Genomic DNA, 18,340 nt, shown 5'->3' with positions numbered 1-18,340 from the left:
CGACGAGGCAGCGGAGGGGGGGTGCGAGCCGGATCAGGGGCAAATGGAGGCGGTGGGGATGGGGACAGGGGGACGAGGGAGGCCGCAGGGGAGCCAAATCGATGGGGCTGGCGCCCTGGGCCTAGGGCACACCATCGGCCCATCAGCAGTGGGACGGCCCAGGGGGAGCTGGCCAACCGAAGGGCCAAGCAACCGGGGTGGGCCGGGGCCCAGGAGCCCAGGCGCAGCATCGGCACGGCCCAGGAGGCGGGGCAACACAGGCGCCCGAAGGGTTTCCCCCTTAAAGGCGAGCGTCGTCGCCGCCGGTGGCGGAGCTTCGGCGCAGGCAGCCATGGCCACGGAGCCCCGACTGGACGAGAGGAATCGCAAGCTCGACGAACCAAAAGCCGCAATGAAGGGCCTGAAGGGGGAGGCGCGCACGAACGGGAGCGATGGCGATCGTGTGGAAGGAGCCGTCGGGGGGGACGGGGATGTCGCAGGCCAGTCCCCCACCGCCGGGCGGCACCAGGAGGAGCGGGCGGCCCCCCTGTCGGAGCGGCCAACCACGCCCCAGGCTCGCATGCGCCGGCGAAGAACCGACCCACCAGCCAAACCCGCGCCTTTGCACCCATCCGCCCGAGACGAGCTCGAGGGTGTCGTCAGCGGCCGCGGCGTTCGCGGGGCGGCGGCAAAACCCCGCACGTGGGGGGCTGAGCCACCAGCCCGACGAGGCAGCGCAGCGCGACGAGGAACGGCGGCGAGAAAGGCGGAGGGGTCAGCGGGGGGAAGGAAGGGTTCGTCATCGGCAAAATCCGCCCACCGGACACGCGGCGTGATGGGGGCGGCGGCCACGGGCAACGAGAGCGAGGCCGGAGGGGGGGAGGGCGGGGCGGAGCCGACAGTGCAGGGACGGGGCACCCGCCGGACGGCGCGGAAGGGGCGGAGGCGGAGGAGGCTACGGACGGCGGGTGGGCACCGGCGCCATCGCCAGAGTCACCAGAGCCAACAAGCGCCATCTCGTTTCTTTCTTTTTAGCAATGATTCAAAACAGATTTAGTAAAAGAGTAAACCGCACATGTGCTACAAGAAGTTGTCAGCTGGATGCATATCCGTACATCATGTTGCAAATGGTGCAAATTGGTACCCTAAGTTGATAGGTGGGTGCAAGCTATGCCACATAGGCTTGTTTTGCCACGCTGTCTGCTGAGCTGGTTGATTAGTGGCTTCAGCGTGATTATTAATTTTGGGCAGGAATCAATTATAGAGTTTAGGACAGACAGTAATTAATCTGGTTGGTGGGTGGGCTCGTCTTCTACCCTAGAACTAGTCCTGAATTCCAAATCCTTACTCCATCCTAGCATAGAGCATTTACAACCGGATACGCCAAATCCGGACTCTCAAACACCCGTGGACAGTGACCGGTAACACCTCAAATTTTCATTTCCACAATCAGATACCTCAGTTATGAATCCTCAAATTCATACAATTACATGTACTCCCTCTGTCCCATAATATAAGAACGTTTTTGACACTAGTGTTGTGTCAAAAACATTCTTATATTATGGGACGGAGGGAGTAACATATAACATAATTTAAATCTACGGCAACGTCACAGTTGTGCCCATGTATGGCGGCCGGCTGAGCCCCTCGGAAGGAAGGTGTGGTCGCCGGCGAGGGAAGAGTAGGACATGGGACTCGAGGCCCCGCCGTCCCCTCAGAAGGTTTGGTTCGGGGAGTGGATGGAAACGAATATATGTGGGGTCGGGGTGAGCCAGCGTGGGCCCGATCCGACATGGCAGACACGCCCAGGCCTTCCCATATCTGCCCTAGATCTGGGTTAGATATGAGGCGTGCCGAGGACTCGGTCTAGTCTTTTTTTTTTCACCGAACGGTCCGCCTGGGCGTATAGGAAGGGTTTGAAGAGCCCGACTATAGATGTTCTTACGAAGTTGGCGACGCTACTGCTTTTGTCTCTGTTGGTAAAAGTGGAGGTTACGAGAGGCGAAAGCATCCAACTTCAGCCTTTCTTTGTCTTCTTTGAAGTTTTTGACGATGTTTGGCTTGCGTGATAGAGCATGTGCACTTCTCTTTTTTTTACGCTCTCGTGGTGTTTGGTTGGGCTGTGGATTTCTGAAAGCAACAGGGAAAAATTTATTGGGGAAAAGGAGTTGCCAAAATATATTGTGAGAAAGTTGTAGGCCATTGGGCAAACTAGTTGTAAATATCTGAAGTACCTAAGAGTTGAGAGATTGCTTGCACGTTGTTTAATGATAATAAGATATTACATGTTGATTTAGAGCACTAATAAAAACATAATAAAATAATTATCTGACTCTTATGACCAAGATGATACTTTGACATGGGAAAGAGTAGGATCTTTTTATGGATCAATACAACAGTGTGGTATTAGAACTCATCACAAAATTCACAAGCAATCTAAACCTGCCATAGAAATTGATCCCACAAAAGCCCACTTTCATACGCTGATGTGGCATCAATTTCTCATTAATTACAAAAGGGTCCCCATTATTTTGCAAGAAAGCCCCTCACACATCGTAGAAAAGAAAAGCAATCGGATCCTTCTCCTTCAAAGTCGAACGAGCACCAACCCAACCCCACCACCATCCTAGTGCGCTGCCACCTCTCCTCCCTTTGAGATCTTGCTCCACCACAACTCATCTTCATGGTGGTGGCTAGTACTCGCGAGCTGGGGAAGGAACCGGGAGACGAGGCCTCCCTAGAGTGGATCGGTCGCGGAGGTGAGGAGGCTTGCTCTACCGCAACTACTCCTCGTGCTCCTCCCCGCGAAGGTTGAACACATGAAGCCCCTACATGTTAGCGTCCAACACGACCTAGCCCACATTCACCCACGTGTGCCAACATTCAGCGGGGAGACCACTGCATCCCAAATGCCCGGACTGAAAGGAGGAGGGATACTCTTCCTTATAAGATGGTCATGGCCTCCTCCCGTAGGCGAGGTGGGACTAAACAGAGCCAGTCTTCACCGGTGGACATCAGCCCTAACAACCCATCCCCCTAAGAAGCCCCTCCGGAAGGCATGGTGGTGTTGGCTCTGATACCAGATGTTAGTGTCCAACTCGGCCTAGCCCACATTCACCCATGTTCTGAACGTTTATGCACACATGGGCCAACATTCAGTGGAGAGCCTGCTCCATCCCAAAATCCTGGACTGAATGGAGGAGGGATACTCTTCCTTAGAAGCTGGTCATCGCCTCCTCCCGTAGGCGAGGTGGGACTAAACCGAGCCAGCCTCCATCGGTGGACAACAGCCCTAACACTACAACGTTTGCTAGGTCCAGCGGCACTATCCCCTCGACGTTGTTGCCACTAAGGTCGAGCAACAGGCCACAGTCAGATCCATGCGCTAGGAGGAGACACAGGATAGGAGGACGCTGCTCCATGCCCAACCCCGTTGTTGTCGATGCCAAGATGCAGCGGTGGCCGATCCATTGCCTCCTCTTGTGGTTGCCCGGCAATGGAGGAGCGGTAACGCGTTGTGGGTCAACCCATGATTCGTGTGTCACTCGCGAAGGGGATAAGAAAATTTGAACTTGACTACTGAATGGAAAGGTGGATAATTTCATCTCAAGTGGAAGGGTAAGCACACAGCCAAAGCGAAGGAAGCACCTCACTTCGGCAACGATCGGTCTCCTTTCGAACCAAGCCAAGGCGACACCATATCTCATGAAATTGCTCCTCGGCTGCTTAACCAACACAATAAGGAGCCGTCAGCAAACAAACTGAGAATCCTCAGACACAAGTTCTTTAAAAAGAAAGAAGAGTCACAGATACAGTCCGCAACAGAGCTCTCAAGTGCCACAACCCGACGGTTCTCATCATCCAACAAATGGTGTAGCTCCTCCACTCTCGAAACAAGAGCGGCTCAACGCTCCGTCAAGACCTGCGAAAAGTATAGTTTCACTCAATGCAACATAACAGTTCAAGGAAGAAACCTCGAGCCCATTATGGCAAACCACAGTGCACTCAGGGCTCGGGGGCTACTAGGAGGGTGACAGACTCTTTGACACTTCGACATACCTTTGTTGCGAGCTTCGTCACGCGGCATGCGTGCACGAGCAAGCACACTGCTCTCCTGAAGTGCAGACTTCATTTCCTTCGACATATCCGAGCCTTCAAGATCATCCGAGGTAGAAGCAGGAGCCCGCATGGAACAACTCATAGAATCAGTGCCCAACACAGACCCACGATCCGGATCCACAACTTTGTCACAACCCTGGACCGATGGGGGCTTCGCAAAGCATCTCAACTCTAGCTGGTCCTGGCCTGCAACAGCTGAAGGGGCTGGGTCGCCATAGGGCCACTCTCCAAAAGGCAACAAAATAACAGAAGGATGAGGACTCGAGTTCAAGCGGTGGCCTGCAAGTTTCTTCCTAAGGTGTGTGGCTCTACAGGATTATGAAGTCGCATAAAGAACAAAGGAAAACAATCGAGCAAAAATCACGGATGGAGGAAAAACAATACTTGGATAAGGGTTTTCGAGCACCAACCTTGGGCCTATGACGGGGGATCACTTCAGGCACGACAGCATGCGATGTCATCACTTTGGGTGGGCTGGACGATCTAGCGGCCTCCACACTTGGGGAGTCCACCTCACTTGATTGATGCGGCGGCTCTCTTTCGGTGTCAAGATTCGGTGTTCCAGCCATACCCTTGCCAGTCTCTGTCAAGGTGCACAAAACGGAGGTCTCCTGGGGCTCTTGTTCGCTTGAAGCCGAGACCGACGAACTCACATGTAGCTTGTGGGTCCCAGCACTCTCGACAGCTAGGCTTGCAGACGGCGTGGTTCAAGACCACATGACTCTCGCCAATGGAAGGGCGATAGTCATCTTCTCGACCTCTTCTGTGACCTCCCTGGCGACGGGTCCGCTTGTGCATGCACCGCACCCTCGGAGTACACCAAGGAGGCGGCCACGAAGCCTTGACACAATACATAGCCGCATCAGCACAACGGGGCTGAGGAGGGATCAAGATGAAATCCTGGAAGGTCTAAGAACAAGCAAGCAACACCAACACAAGCAAAAGGCAAGTTTCAAATATAAAAAGGCATCAAAGCAGGTCACCATGAGTTACCTCGGGGCAAGGATTGCCCTGGTGATAGGGCTCCATGGCGACCCCCAAGCAGATCTCACCTAGGAGGAGACCAGTAACCAAATGCATATGGAGCTCCATGTCTGCCTCCGTGATCTCCCAGTCGAGAAGGTGATTGGGTCCTTAAGACCTTTGTAGTCAAACATAGGAAATTCCCTCCATCCCGGGGACTGGATGTTCCTCTCCATCTAGGTCTTCAGGATGTGGACGCCCTACAACCCTATATCTGGAAGATGATGGACTACCTCTATCAGTGTGGCGGTCTCCAAGGAGACCTCTAGCACTGAGCCCCACTCTGGCTTCTGCCATGAGGGCACATTAGCAAACGGGGCAGTCCGACCTTCGTGTAATGCCCCACTATGTCTGGTGCATAGAACAAATACTACTCACATTCCTTTGCCTCAGGAGGTGATGTGAGCTCAAAATATCGGGAGCCAAGGCCAGGCCAGATGGCTGCTCCTCCATAGGCCAGAATATTGCCTTTCATCAAACGCGACACGAACTCAAAGAAGTGCTTCCAGAGGCCAAAGTGAGGGAGGACCCCAAGAAAGCACTCACAGAGGGTCACATAGCAGGCTAGATGCAGTAATCCACTCGGGGTCAAATGACGCATATGCAGCCCGTAATCAGGGTTGCAAATGAGTCGAGTTCGTTCGAGTTGGATTAGGCTCAACTTAACTTATACTAAAATTTGGGCGATCTCAAATCGAGCGAAGCTCAAGGTCGAGCTGTAGAAAATGGCTCATGCTCAGCTTGTTATGATCTCGAGTCGATCTCGAGCTAAATAAGATGAGTTATTTAAAATAAATTTTCAAACAAGGTAGGCCACAACACAACATAAGAAGTCATTAAATAATTAAAATTATTCTCTCTCTCGTAGAACAACTCTAGGTAGCAATCACATCTACACCATTGTAATCCCTCGCATGAGGTATCCCCACCATGGATAGCAACAAAGAGTAGGACGTAGGGTATTACCCTCGGGAGGCCTGAACCTGGGTAGCTTGTGCATGTGGGTTCCATCCTGGTACTTCCGACCTCGCCAGGCACCCTACCGAGTGTACTAACAATTTCTGTTCCATCAGCGCAAAGCTCTGATTGTAGTCGGACTGCCTCCAGAATCGCCGGAGTCAGAGGAGGAGGACGGGCCGGACCCGGCCATGGAGGACATAAATCTGGAGAAGGAAGAGGATGCATGTGAGGTGGATTCAGCTGCAGGCTTTGCCAAGGACAAAGTGTTGACGGAGTTCGATGTCGCCCAAGTGGAAGAGGCGGCTGAGTAGCAAGCCGTCCTCGATTTCATACGGTCGGAGCTCAAGGTGGAGGCCATCCACCGCTTCCTCAAACACACGTCCATGGAGCGCGACGAACTCTTCGTGGTCGTAGATGAGGCGGCCAACGAGTAGGAGGTCGATCCATCTGGGATCGCCCACACAGACGTCGTGTACATCTCCGACGATGAGTAGTGTTAATAGGCTAGTTCATATCTCTATGTAGTAGTATGTGGGTTATTTTGTGTTTGCAAGGGTAGTACGGTTTTCTTTAAAATAGTACAGACACATACGCTTATACATATGTAATACACTCACCCCTAGCTACCACTGAACGCACATAGCCGGAAGGCCTGAAATAAATACAGAAATGTGTGAGGACATGTTCAAGTCTAGGAATTGAACTCCGGTGGGTTGGGAATACCACTGTCCTCCTAACCAGCCCACCACAAGTTGGTTTGTTGGTAGGATGGGTTTGAGGTTGTAAAGGGTTTGAGATTGTAATTTTGTGGTATGTAATTGTAGAGGACCAGATGTAGGGGTGATCAGGCCGGGGATTTGGATCATTTGCCCCATTTTATATGGGGTTTGATGATTTTCCCCAGGGCTCTCTCAATGGCTAGTGGGTCCGGCCCACCCGTCAATCTTAAGGGGGGGGGGGGATTATCCAAGTTAGAAGTAATGCAGGGCAAATAATCAATTTTCTCCCGGGCCTATCCGGGCCGCAACCGACAGACATAGGAGAATCATGCTTGCCATAAACTTCCGGCTCCTCCCCTCTCCCGCTAGCGGCAGCCCCTCCCTCAACTATTCCTCGCCAGCTGTGGCCCCGGCACCGGCGCTCCTAAACTACCTCCTACCCGCTTTGTGTGGTGTCCCGCCTGTCCCGACGTTTTTCTCTGTGCACCTTCCTCTGCCCAGATGTGTTCGTCCGGCCGCAAGGATCTCGTGCGCGCTGGGCGGGGCAAGATCTGCACGGCCGGCGCCTGGGGCCCAACTTTCGCAAAGAACAAAGACAAATTGTCGCCTCCCTCGATATGAGCACGCTGCCCATACGGGTCCTCACCGAAGATAAACTGAGAGTGCGTTGATACAAATACACTAGGCAGAGTGTGCGCATAGTCACAACTTGTCCGACATTTGGGGTGCTGCCGCGGCGGAAGGAGGAGCACGATAGTCTCTAGTTAGAGGGTGCCTTGCCGTCTGCAGGGAGCCATGGCGGCCAGTCGCTATGATGCGGAAGGAAGGAACCGACTGAAAGAAGACGACACTCCACTCTTGAGCCACTCCGCCCATGCCCCCCTCTTGCCAATGGCCAGTCCGGCCCCGTCGCCCACCCAACCAGCCTCCATGGCCTCCCCCGCGCCTTGGGTTGGCAGGAGCACAGCCCCTCCTCGGTAGAAGCCAGCTCCTCGCGTCGGACGCCGCCCTCCTTCCGCGAGGCCCTCTGCTCCACCCATCCAACGGCCAACATTTTGGTGCCCTTTCTGTTTCATCAAATATGAGGGCTTGTTCGGTTTGGAGGAAAAAAAAACGTAGGATTTAGGAGTAGTATATGAATTTGTTAGGATGACACTTGCCATCCTAAGGATTTGTCTTGCCTCGTTCCTATGCAAAAAATGAGGCTTTGAGTGGATGTGTAGAATTCTCCAAAAACAGAGGAAATGAATTGTATTCCTATGAAATTCTTGTATGTGTTTCCTACAAACCGAATGCACCTATAGGAAAATTTCCTTTGGAATCCTTGTTTCTATGTTTTTCCTGTAAAAATCCTCCAAACCGACGAGGCATGAAAATGCAACACACATCTTCACGGATCGTGCTTTTGCTAGGACCATTTGGCGAAAGGTCGACGCTTGGACAAACCTATTGGCTTTCATTCTGGACAGCTGGAGGGGCGACGATTCCCTCCAACAGTGGTGGTCAAACAGAATCAAAACCTCTAAAATCCTTTTGGGCAAAGAGGGCAAGAAAACATCGGCAACTATGGCAATGTTGTTACTATGGGAACTTTGGAAGGAGCAAAACAGAACAGTCTTTCGAAAGACATCGTGTTCCACGGAGGAATTAGACCGGATGATAGACCGGATGATTAAAGACGAGGCCTTGCTGTGGGGAAGGGCGGGCGCTAAGGGTCTGTTCCAGCGGATCCCGGTCGTAACTGGTTAACGGAGTGGGCATGTTTTTTTTTTTTTTGTAGTTGTATAATCTTTGTTTTCTTTCTCTTTTCAGTTTGCGTTTGGGACTCTATGATTTTCGTGTTTGTTTTCTTCGGGTTGCCTTGGCGATTTCTAATGATTGAAAGCAGCGCTCATGGTTTTTTAAAAACAAAAAACTATACAATATCATCTCATTGGGAATATTGTTGCTGGTGGCACAACGTCCCAACTTTGTGAATGATGATCAATTTATTTCAATATGAAACGAACAAGTAATGTTCTCTGCTTGCATGTTTCTCAGATTAATATTAACCCATATCTGTGTTCATTTCGGCAGATGACCCCATGTACCTCAAATGATCTGATCCAGTTTGATCCACCTGAGCTCAGAATCCCCTGCTGGCCAAACAAGGCTTCAATGGCATGGCTTAACATAGAAAATATTACAGATTACTATGTTGGTTTCATTGCATCTTTGTTGACTCTAGAAACTACATCTTCGTTGACAAGAAATGTGGTCCCAAGATCGGGTCGAGGAATTCTACCACCACGGTCCACTCAAAGAATCCTTATAAAAAGGGTAGCAAAGAAAAAAGAAACAGAAATAGAAGATATGAAGTGGGAGAACAAGTTCTTTGTGTGGAACATGATTGTGGCTGAAGGTGTCGCAGCTGACAACCTCATTCCTTTCATCACTGAAGAAGTGCCTAAGGAGTTGCCCATAAATCTTCAGAAGGTGAGTTCTCTAATTATGCAATGCAATAGTTTTGCTTTTTGTTACCCTTATCTCTGGCCTCCCATACCATCTAGTAGAATCATGAGGTCTCCATTCCAATGGAATGATCCTTGTGGTGACAATTAACCCTTTGACCCATGTTTTCTTTACATGATAAATATCTTTGCAAACACAATGGAAATATGTTGCAAAATATCAATGGCAGCCAATTTAATTCCTCACTCCTCACTGTCATCTCGACTTGTGATGTGCTTTAGAGCTACTTCACCCATTAGTAAACCTGAATTGCTCCAAAAATTATATCTTGTACGCTGAAGGCGTTTCACACTTAGATCGCTTCCATGTGAAATCATGAATAGGTCAACGATGATTGATTTGTTTCAGTAGAAATGAACTGATGGCGATGTTCACATTGCATCATTTTCCGTGTCATTTTTTCAAGAAAAAAATCAAGAATTCGTTTTCCGTGCCTTATCCACAGTTCTGTTAATTTTTGCAGATAAGCCCATGTGCTTCAGACGAGCTGATCCGATTTGATCCTCCTGAACTCTACTTCCCATTCTTGCCCAACAAGACATCGCTGTCCTCGGTTAATATGGTCAACATGACAGATTACTCCATCTATTTTAAGAACTATGTCTGGAAAAAAAATAAGGCGTGGTACGACACAGAACCAAGAAATGGAATTGTGCCACCACGGTCTACTCAAAGACTTGTGGTGAAAAGAGAAACAATGGAGAATGAACTAGAAGATAGCGAGAGCAAAGACAAGTGCTTCCTGCACAATTTCATTCTTACTCAAGATGTCAAAGCCAGTGATCTCCTTTTGTTGAATGAAGAAGGTACGGAGTTGCCCATTGACAACCTCTGTGATTGCGTTGTGGAGAATAAAGATGGTACAGAGTTTCCCGTCTACCACAGCCGTACTTGTCATGTTGCCAACGAAGAGATTACAGAGTTGCCCATTGTTCTTGCCAAGGCGAGCTCCCTAATTTTTGAATGCATTAGTTTTACTTTTTGTTACCCTGTGTATTTGGCCTCCGAATCTTAAACTAAGATTTTAGAATACAAGATAGTGAGCTAGCTCCAAGCACCTTACCTTTCTTTTTACTAGATGATGCCCCGAGTGTTGCTGCGGGAATGTTGGTAAAGCAAATGCATAAATAGATGCTAAAAAACTAAAACTATTGCAGAAACAAATTTGGGAATGCTCTCGGAATATATTGTGAAGACAATGAAGTATATGAAGCAATGATAAAATGTTGTATAAAAGAACAAATTTATTGGGTTGAAGTCAAACGGGGTGCCATTTTTAATAATAAAAAATGTGTAACATGACCTACATATATTTGCTCCAAGTACAAAAATGTAGCGTGTAACATTTAGTGAAACAAATTGACATGCATGCTTGCTGAGGTGGCATGGTTGCATTAATAGATTAGTGCACAAATTGTAACTTATCACCACATGCATGTGACTTGATGATGTGGCATAGTTGCATGAAGAGAAAAAAAATAGGTAGTGAGTTCCAACTATTTAAGAATGGAGGATGAGTGAGTTCCTACTTTAGATGATGGATATGTTTGCAACACAGTGAAAACACATCACTATATTTTTTAGATAATGGAAGCTTTTATTGAACTCAGACAATTACATCAAGATGATACAACCATACTGAGATCACTCCCGCCTCTGCATATCTAAGGTTCACACAACACTGTAATCAGTGATGGTTCACTAGACCGCCACCCAATATGTTCTTTAGTGTCTAGGCCTACAATGTTATTCCTCACTGTCATGCCGACTTGTAATTTCTTCCAAATCCTTAGACTTCTCATAATTATTTAAACCGTTTCTTTTCTTTTAAAACATCAATATGATTTTTGGCTTTTCCAAACAAGCAAAGTGGTTCTGTGTTCAACACTGGTTTGATTAGAAGGTTAAAGCTCTCATTATTCCTAATAATTTTCTTAATAATGATTTCAAAATAATAATAATAATAGTTCGTCACGAAAAAAATCGTTTTTTATTCACCATTGGCCTTTTCAGTCTATATTGCATATTCTAAATTTTAAAATTTTCATCCAAAGTTTTAACAATGTGAAATTTATTTTACATGAGTACTTTAGGGCATCCCAGGCCAGAAATTTTACCCAAATTATGGGGCATTGTAGAGTATCTGGACCATCATTTTTTCATTAATAGTCATTGTAATCATAGTATCAAAAAAAGGACATCTCTCTCCACTCAGCCATAAAGATTAGATTGGTAATTAGTGATCACCGTTTGTGAGGTCATCCAAGTAATTAAGAGAGTTAATAAACCTTGGAACTATATATAAGTTACTACTCCCTCCTTTTTCTTACTCCTCTCTCATTTGGTCTGAGTTTTATACAATCCTCTTTATTTGAATAGAAGGGGGTATATGCCAATTGTAATGCAGACTAGCGGGTTCTATTCGTGTAGCAAAATTTTAAAGTGACTTACAAAAACTTGACATTTTACAAAATATGGTCCCATGAAAATATGTTTACTTATTACAAGTTTAATTTCGAGATAGGAATCAATACTAAAATGTAGTTTTAGTCCATACTAGATTTAACCCCAAAGCATGTCAAGATACATGGACATGAGCCCAACAATTAAAACCGAAGACTCTATCCAGCGAGGCAATTCCAAGGCTTTGTTGACGACGAGTCGCAGAGGTGGCAGAACATCACCGCAGTCAAATCGTTATTGTCTACCTTCAGATTCTTGATATTGCCGCGTCTTCTTGCTAATGCATGGGAGAGTCCCACTTTGGTCATCAAATATTACTTTACCCTACTAGAAAAAAGCGGAATGATGTACTCCATCCGTAAAGAAATATAAGAGCATTTAGATCACTACTTTAGTGATCTAAACACTCTTATATTTGTTTACGGAGGGAGTAGTTCACACTGCAAGATGATGTTCTCCTATTGCATGATTCGTTTATACCCCCTCCGTTCCAAAATAGATGACTCAACTTTGTATTAATTTTATACAAAGTTGAGTCATCTATTTTGGAACGGAGGGAGTACCAGTTAATCTACAGCTATGTTCTTTTCTACAGATAAATCCATCTACCTCAAATGAGCTGATACAGATTGTACCCCCCGAGTTATGCTTCCCCTTCTCGCCAAAAAAGAATCTGTTGTCTTTAATAAAGATTGTCAACATTACAGATTACTACATCGGTTTCAATACATTTGGAAAGGAAAATAATGCGGCATTGTACAATACTGAGCCACCGTGTGGAATCCTGTCCCCACAGTCCACACAAGAACTTGTGGTAACAAGGATACAAAAGGGAGATGCACTCGAAGAAACGCAGTGCAAAGACAAGTACATTGTGTGGAGCAGCTTTGTGAATGAAGGTGTTAACACTGTCGACCTGAAAGGATGCACATCTGAGAAGGAGAGTAAAGAGTTACCAATAGTTTTCATGGAGGTAACTTCCCTAATAATGTAATGTGTCAATTTTAATTTTATATACTCCTGCGGTCCTGCCTCCCTCTCCAACTAAAACTAAGATCTAAAGCATGCGAATTGATGCCATCTGAAATTCTGTGGTTACTTTCATTAAAAAATATTGTGGTTACTGGAACCCTTTGTCAATGTCCTTTTAGTGATCTCAGTAGTTCTATGTACTTAATCTGTTTCAAAATAGACTAAAATAGCCTATCAAAACATCTTATATTTTGGAACGGAGGTAGTACATTATTTTTGCTAGTGGGCTCCTTGTACCTTTTCAGCTTTTGCAGCTCAATGAGGACTGCTTGCAGAACATTTACTAATGACTACCTTTGCAATATGTACTGTCATTGCCTCTAAATTTCTCGAGAATAAGACTTCTTGCCATAGTCCAAATATTATATTTTTCTTTTGAATTCTTTGAGGAAGTAGTTAATCATATGAAATTGTTCCATGTTTGAACCTAGTGGCATTACAATGTTAAGAACACCCGTTATTACTTTTTTTTTAAACACTCGTTATTACCATGCTACCCACTAGCTAGTCCAAAAGTTCAAACCATCTTTTCATACAAATCTTTCAGAAAAGAAATGTTCCTTTACCAAAAAAATCAATTCAGATTTCTTATTTTTTATACTTATTCTGAATTAAATATTTTGATATAAAGTTCCCACAAGTTGGAATTCAACTCTACTTCAGAATAAGTCCAAAAAATAGTCAACATATGCATCCTCCACTTCGAGAACCCGACACTCTACGTTCATCAAATCATTCCAGAACGTTTTTAATGACAAGGCATGCGTAGAGGTGGGGGACTGTTAGGAGCGCCAACTATTAAATGTTACCCATTAGCTTGTCATGGTTGTTATGTCAGAAACAAATAATGTATTGTTGCAATGTTGCTTGGAATCTTGGTCAATGATGCTTGGGTTACTCAAGTCGAAGGATAATGATTGTGTAGTTTACACGGGAAGATAATGTACTCTACTTAAATATTCTTATGGGACCAATTGATCCACAGCTATTTCTTTTTCTTTCAGACAAACTCAAATGAGTTGATTCAGTTTGATCCTCCTGAGCTCTTTCTCCCCTTGGTTCCAAACAAGAGTGTGTTGTCCTCAGTGAACATAGTCAACCGTACAGATCACTTCATCGGTTTCAGTATATGCACCAAGAAAAGCAATTCAGCAAAGTATTTCACAAATCCGTCAGAAGGAATTCTGCCACCACGGTCCACACAATTACTTATGGTAACAAGCATAACAGAGGAAAAGGAACTGACAGACATGCATTGCAAAGACAAATATATGGTCTGGAATGGCATTGTGAGTGAAGATGTCAGTGATGTCATTGATAGCATAAAAAAAAAAGGGCAACCTGGTGCATGTAGCTCCCGCTTGCGCAGGGTCCAGGGAAGGGTCCGACCACTTTGGGTCTATAGTACGCAGCCTTTCCCTACATTTCTGTAAGAGGCTGTTTCCAGGACTTGAACCCATGACCTCATGGTCACAAGGCAGCAGCTTTACCACTGCGCCAAGGCTCCCCTTCATGTCATTGATAGCATGTCTGAGATAAAGATTACCGAGTTGCCCATTGTTCTTACAGAGGTGAGTTACTCTGTTTTATGTTTTTGTTTACCCTTGTATTTTTCCTCTTGACCCCTAGAAAGATCTAAATACCCATTAGTTAATTACCCCCAAACTCATTTGCATACTGAACCTTTGGAGCTCCCGAACCTGTTACGTTAGGCAAATTTTAAGCTAGTGAGCTCCTTGTACCCTCTTCAGTTCAGAACACTTTTTGACTTGCTTATTTAGATTATTCTTCTCTTCTTAAATACGAATTAAGACAAACAACAAACACTGGTAAACATTCAAGAATAATAGGAGATGTATATACTTGAGAGCATACGAAAAGAACAGTGAATCAAACGAAGTGCCAATGAGTACAGAATTGGAACACTACAGCTTTTGATGCTTAGTGGTTACATTTATAGAAGTAGCATACGCTTAATCCATGTGTTTGTTCTGTTTTGCAGACAAGTTCACCGGCCTCATACGAGCTGATCCATTTTGATCCACCCGAACTTTTCTTCCCCATCTTACCAAACAAGAAGGTGCTGTCCTCAATTAAGATAGTCAACATTACAGATTACAATGTTGGTTTCAATACATATAGCAGGCCAACAAATGCGGCATGGTGTCACACAGAGCCAGCAAGAGGAATCCTGCCACCACAGTCCACACAAAAACTTATGGTAACAAGGGAACGAAAGGAAGAGGCATCAGAACATATGCAGGTCAATGACAAGTACTTTGTGTGGAACAGCATTGTGACCGAAGGTGTCAAAGACAGCGACCTTGGTGATTATATGGTTGAAAAAGAGAGCAAGGAGTTGCCTATTGTCCTTAGCAAGGCAAGTTCACTGGTTATGCAATTATTATTGATTTTTGTTTTGAAAAATCGTTCCCATTTAGTTTTTCACTCTCTGATACCCAAATAAAATGTCTAAAATATCCCAACAATCAACCCCAAGGACCCAAACAGAATCACGAGGTTGCAACTGTAGGATCCTCTTGCCCGTGTCGCTCCCGCGGGCAGCTCGGGAGAAACCCCAGCCGCCGCCCACACCCACCCCACCTCCCTCTTACTCCTCCCACTGCCGCCGGAGGGTGTCGCCGGGGACGGCTCTCCCTCCTCTTGTCCAGACGTGGCGCCGGAAACTCACGTGTGAACAAGGGCACGCATCGGCAGTGGTGGCGCCGTGTCGTGCAGAGTCTCGGACTGCTCGGTCAACCGGGAGATCCAACACCGCTCTGTCATGAGGAGCTCCAGCCCTAGATCTAGCTCCCTTTGGACAGCGGCTTGCTCCATTTATCGGCGGTCCCCACGCCCGTGATCGGGGCCTGGTGGCGCATGGCGGAGATGGTGGTCAGCGCGGCATGTTGGCTCATGCGACGTGGTGACTGTGGTGAGCTGCCGTGCGCAGTCTAGGGGCTCTCTATGCCCAGATCCAGCTTGCACGGCCATCAGTGACCATGGCTGCGTCTGGGGGTCGGTAGTGGCTGTTGTTGGTGGGGTAGGCGTGTGGTGGTAGGGTGGTGTGGCTGACGGCGAGGGAATGGGTGCGGGTGGCAACTGAGGCCGATCCAACTCTGTGCGCAAATGCTCAAGGTGAGCGGATGCGATAGCCGAAGTCTCTTGCTGGACCTAGCAGGGACGGTGGCCGTGGACTGGTGGGAGGGGGAAGGTTTGAGCTGCCGGACTCGGTGGCCGGCGTTTGCAGAGTCGGCCGGGCCGGGATGCTTCAGATGAAAGCCTAGTGCCAACCTCATCGGCAACAATGATAGCGACTCCCCCGGGCGTTTTTTCCCTTCATGAAGATGTCATTGGGGAGCTACCATTGCCCGCTATTTTCCGGTGCTCCAGGCGAGACCAGACGATGATGACATCTTTAATGTCGTTTTCCCCCTTGGGGGCGTTGTTTTAGGAGCCAGGGATCCATGGTTGGTTGATTGATGTCTGGGTTGGAGCGTTGGCTTAGTTTGTTGGATTATAGGGCGGTGGCGGTGGAGGTGCTCTGTGGTGGCGACCAATGCCTTGGTCATCCTATGCTGATGGTTGACCTCTCTTTTTGGTGGCTCGTGGCGGCAGTGAGGTCTCGGTGTTCGATTTCCTTTGACGGCGTCTGAGGTTTGGTGGCCTCGCATAGTGCTCTGGTTCTCTCTAATTGTGATGGTGGCCATGGTGTGGCCCAGAGGAGGTGTAGGACTGTCTTGGCGGAATATTTCCCTTCGGCACGGCTCTTTCTGTCGCGACGTTCCTAGGCAGTGGGATGCCCTTCGACGATGGTTGCAACTTCCTAGCTCTTCAAGGTGCAGAGTGATCGCACAACAGGTGACTTCTTCTCTATGTCTTCTCGGTGGCGGATCTCCCTTTGACTGACCCAACAAAGCTAGCTCCCTCTCTTCTTGGTCCGCTCGTGGTGATGATTGCAAAGTTCTTTGTGTTGGCTGCTTGTTATAACTCGCTTCTGGTTGTCCTTCTGTTGCTCCTTGTTTCCGTGTCGGGTGTTGTTGTTCCTTGTTCCTTGTTGTGTGTGTCAGGTGTATCTGTTGTACCCATCATGCTGTATGCCACTCTTATTTATAATGAAAATAGTTCATGCCGGCGTCAGCCCGCCGTAGCACCGTCAGAAAAATTGTAGGATCCTCTTTTGGTAAGTGGTGACGATTCATTAGAGCCCAATGAGCTGTGTAGACTGCATCACTGCCTCGGCCTGAACCAACTGCCGCAGACCACTGAGCTTCAAAGTCTATTCTCAGCTCTGGTGCAGGCTCCGACGTGGCCTATGAGTCATGGCTACTCTAATGCCTTCCACGCTTCTTTGGGCTGTAGTCTATGGACAAGATGGCAGGAGCAGATGGAAAACGAGCGGCATGGCAATTGAATAGAGCACTGGATCGCCGGTGCCCTGCCCTCTGCCATATTCCTTCCCTGAACCGATCAACTTCAGGGGCTTCCTCCTTAAATCCAACCACACCGCCGGTCGCCGGGTTACCATTAAAAAAATTGATACTAGTCTTAGATCACTTTAGTTACTTCAGCATAAACGAACTGAGAAAGAAGTTTTCTCATTGCATATTTCTCCGTGTCCGATCAGTACATAGCTTCATAATTGTCTTTATTTTGCAGATAAGCTCATTAACCTCAAATGAGTTGATCCAATTTGATCCCGCTGAGCTCCACTTCCCCTTTTCGCCGCAGGAGATATTTCCGTTCACGTTTGATATAATCAACATTACAGATTTCAATGTTGCTTTCAATGTATATAGCGTGGTAAAGAATGCAGCAAGACGTAAAGAATCATTTATGGAAGGAATTCTGCCACCAAGATCCACTAGAGAAAGCACGATGGTATGGCAATTGAAGGAAATGGGACCAGGAGGCAAGGAGTACGAGTTAGAAGACAAGATATTTTTTTGGAGCCGTCTTGTGACTGAAGGTGTCGAAGCTAGAGACATCATTGGTTATATGAGTGAGGAAGAGAGTAAAGAATTGCCCATTTTTTTTCACAAGGTGAGATTCTAAATTATGCAATGCATTGTTTTTTATTTGTATTACCCTTTCTATTACTACGTCTACAAAGGATACCTAAAGCTCATGATCCATTGCATAAAAGTGATTGTAATCATATTTAGAGCTCATGCAATCCACAAAGAAAGAGGTTAATGCTACATAGCCACTTGCAGAAACCCCGTTGCCTCTATATGGATTATGGACTACTCATAACTCATTTTTTTTTTGAGAAAGCGCAAAAATCTTGGGCTTCATTGCATTGAAAGGGTAGGAGAATAGGTTCATGCACAAAAGGGTAGAGTACAAAGTAGTAGGAAAAAAGAATGTGCTAATTAAACAACATCCACAGGGGTGGGAGAATAATTCTTAAGCCCCTTAACGAAAAAGGGTTTCCCCCCGCTTTATATTATAAAACATACCACCAAGCGTCCAACATCAAGCATCCAACATTAAGGTACAAGTACAAAAAGTCAACGAACATGCTGGGGGCA

The 18,340-nt window shown here is 46.9% G+C and overlaps 2 protein-coding genes across 6 annotated transcripts in view; both read left to right on the top strand.

Annotated features, from left to right (window-relative positions):
- LOC119274891 overlaps positions 1-14,250 on the top strand; it is a 36,491-nt gene extending 22,241 nt beyond the window's left edge. For all 4 annotated transcript variants that reach the window (XM_037555638.1, XM_037555637.1, XM_037555639.1 and 1 more), the window contains 4 exons: positions 8,877-9,275; positions 9,775-10,254; positions 12,370-12,747; positions 13,811-14,250. In XM_037555638.1, coding sequence (XP_037411535.1) covers positions 8,877-9,275; positions 9,775-10,254; positions 12,370-12,747; positions 13,811-14,239 — 1,686 coding nt within the window. In that variant the 3' untranslated portion in view covers positions 14,240-14,250. The remainder of the gene's footprint in view (positions 1-8,876; positions 9,276-9,774; positions 10,255-12,369; positions 12,748-13,810) is intronic.
- Positions 14,248-18,340, top strand: part of LOC119274893 (vesicle-associated protein 1-4-like) — a 9,634-nt gene continuing 5,541 nt past the window's right edge. For both annotated transcript variants that reach the window (XM_037555642.1, XM_037555643.1), the window contains exons 1-3: positions 14,248-14,377; positions 14,809-15,186; positions 17,466-17,849. In XM_037555642.1, the coding sequence (XP_037411539.1) occupies positions 14,273-14,377; positions 14,809-15,186; positions 17,466-17,849 (867 nt within the window). In that variant the 5' untranslated portion in view covers positions 14,248-14,272. The remainder of the gene's footprint in view (positions 14,378-14,808; positions 15,187-17,465; positions 17,850-18,340) is intronic.

This window comes from Triticum dicoccoides, chromosome 3B (assembly GCF_002162155.2).
Source record: "Triticum dicoccoides isolate Atlit2015 ecotype Zavitan chromosome 3B, WEW_v2.0, whole genome shotgun sequence".
Lineage (NCBI taxonomy): Eukaryota > Viridiplantae > Streptophyta > Magnoliopsida > Poales > Poaceae > Triticum > Triticum dicoccoides.
The sequence above is the reverse complement of the archived record's forward strand: the minus strand, read 5'-3'. Positions and strand labels throughout refer to the sequence as shown.